At 21.3% G+C, this 2,569-nt stretch overlaps 1 protein-coding gene across 1 annotated transcript, besides 6 other annotated features; it reads left to right on the plus strand.

The window, feature by feature from the left end:
- Positions 1-368: 368 nt before the first annotated feature.
- EDI_130030 (uncharacterized protein) lies at positions 369-1,114 on the plus strand (the record flags this gene model as incomplete). Its single annotated transcript, XM_001735942.1, has 2 exons — positions 369-711; positions 750-1,114. 2 exons carry the CDS (start codon positions 369-371, stop codon positions 1,112-1,114), a joined length of 708 nt encoding a protein of 235 aa, XP_001735994.1.
- Positions 1,115-1,151: 37 nt separating this feature from the next.
- Positions 1,152-1,227: a sequence feature (AT_rich).
- Position 1,228: 1 nt separating this feature from the next.
- Positions 1,229-1,617: a repeat region.
- A 279-nt stretch (positions 1,618-1,896) lies between these two features.
- Positions 1,897-2,014: a microsatellite.
- Positions 1,980-2,110: a microsatellite.
- Positions 2,111-2,283: 173 nt separating this feature from the next.
- Positions 2,284-2,450: a microsatellite.
- A 67-nt stretch (positions 2,451-2,517) lies between these two features.
- Positions 2,518-2,569: part of a microsatellite that runs on past the window's edge.

The raw sequence follows: 2,569 nt of genomic DNA on the forward strand, positions 1-2,569 counted from the left end.
TAAATGAACTAATAAATTAAGAACTAATAAATAAACAATCAATAATGAAATTAGGATATAATGAAATAATGATAACGTCAATGTTTTTCGATGACATTAAAGATTTTATTAATTTAGAAATTGGAGTTAAAAGATTTCAAGGAAATATGGAACGATTTCATTTTAATCCAATTCCATTAAATGAATATTCAAGAAAATTATTTCCTAATATTGAAACATTTCATATTTATAATTATAGTGATAAAATATTTAATGATGGAAAAATATTTAAAAAAGTAACATGGTATGAAGTAGATTATTCAACTTATTTAAAATAGAAAGAAAAATGGGGTGTATGTAAAAATATAAGATACACACAATTAGATAGAATGAAATATGGAGAAGTAATACCACCAGAAGTTACATCAATTGGATGTCAGTGTTTTGATTGGTGTATAGCATTAACAAGAATTGATATCCCAAGTAGAACTAAAGAATTATCTGATAATTGTTTTAATGGATGTAAATCATTAAAATCAATAATTATTCCATCAACAATTAGTACAATAGGATTTAATTGTTTTTATTGGTGCACATCATTAACATCAATTAACAATCAAAACATACAATTTATTAGTAAAGAAAGAATATTTGTGAATGAACCAGTGTTAGTTAGTATTGAAACACCAAAAACTCTACAAATAATCAATGGAAAGAATATTGAAAAGAAAAGTATTAATGAATTTATTATTCCATCTTCAATTACTAAGTTAGTGATCATTGTTTTTCTGGATGTTCAACACTAACATCTATAACTATACCATCATCAATTAATGAAATAGAAGATGGGTGTTTTTCTAGATGTTATTCATTAAAATCAATTAACATACCATCATCTGTTAGTGAACTTGGAGAATATTGTTTTGATAGATGTTTATCATTAACATCTATCATTATACCAACATCTATTAGTAAAATAGGATATAAATGTTTTAGTGGATGTTCATTGTTAACATCAATTAATATACCATCATCAATTACAGCATTTGGAACAGCATGTTTTTATGAATGTGGGTGTGAAGAAATGTTAAAACAGAATAAAACAATACCAGAAAATTGCTTTCAGCCATATTGAAGAAGAGATAAAGAAATAAGATAATTGAATTGATAAGAATAAAAAGTATTTTAATTGTATAATTTAATTGATATAAAATACATAATAAACAATTCATTTGATAATAAAATATTCATTACAATTTACTTAATGTTTTGTATTTTATCATGTTAGGAAGTGAGATAATCAGTTTCTTTAATATTCTTTATTTTCATTGAATTATTATCTTTTAAATGAAGAATCATTTAAGTTGTGTTTTGTGTTTTAATTAAAGTTAATGAATGTTGAAATTGGTTATTTATAATATCATTTTAAGAAGAATATATCAATAACATCATGACTATGCTTCATCTTCTTTAATATTAACAATCTGAGTAGAATTCTTCTTTATCTTAACAACACACCTTATTCAACTTTAATCTTTCATTAATAAATGTACTTTCATCCAACAAATGAATAACATTAACATCCTAATGAATAACAACATTCCTTAATAATCATTCATACTAATTCTTAATAAATAAATACCATCGACATTCTTAAATGAGGTGTTGTTTCACTAAATATAATGCAGTGACTAGACAATATTTGGTTTGACTCTTGGATTCATTTTATGGTTGTGTGTTGTGGTTCTGAAATGATATTTTAAACCAAATGAAAAAATTGAAAAAATAAAACTTACAATTAAATTTCAATATAACTTGAATTTTCTATTTCATTTTATTTATTTGAAATTATTTCATTCTCTTGAATGTATTGTTCATGAGATACTTCTATATCTCTCTATTCTCCTTCATGATTTCTACATTATTTTATATTGTTTTATAATACATTGTTCATTGATTATTCTTACTAATTCTTTATTAATCATTATTATTGATATTACTTTTATTTTGTATTTTATTGTATTATTTTATCTTAGTGGTTTCTATCAATTTCATTTTATTGAAGAATAATTTCATTTCATTCTCTATTTCATTATCATTCATTATATTTATTTTACATTTTAATTTAGTTATTCTTAAAACATGTTCATTATTAAATCTTGTTTATCAACTTGTATATTCTTATTTACATTATAATTTAATAGTATATGTTCAAATGGTAATATTTTATCATTACAAATATTACATCATTTTAATTTATCATTTCATAATTCTTAATTTGTTAATTCATACAATACCAATCTCTTGTATTAATTTCAATTAATTATATTCATTTCATTTTATAGTAATATTCATCATTATTTTAATTGATTATTTCTTATCATTTCATATTCATATTTATTGTATTTTATTAAATGAACACTTACATTAATTAACTTCCATTTATTAATATATTTCATTATATTCATTATTTAAATAACAAGTGTTAAAGTATTAGAGAATAGACATAACAAATGATAAGAATGAGATATGAAACACAATAAATAAAATTAAAAAAGAAAGAAATCAAATGAGAAAATCAACAAACATT

This window comes from Entamoeba dispar, genomic scaffold (assembly GCF_000209125.1).
Source record: "Entamoeba dispar SAW760 scf_1105229459563 genomic scaffold, whole genome shotgun sequence".
Classification (NCBI taxonomy): Eukaryota; Evosea; order Mastigamoebida; family Endamoebidae; genus Entamoeba; species Entamoeba dispar.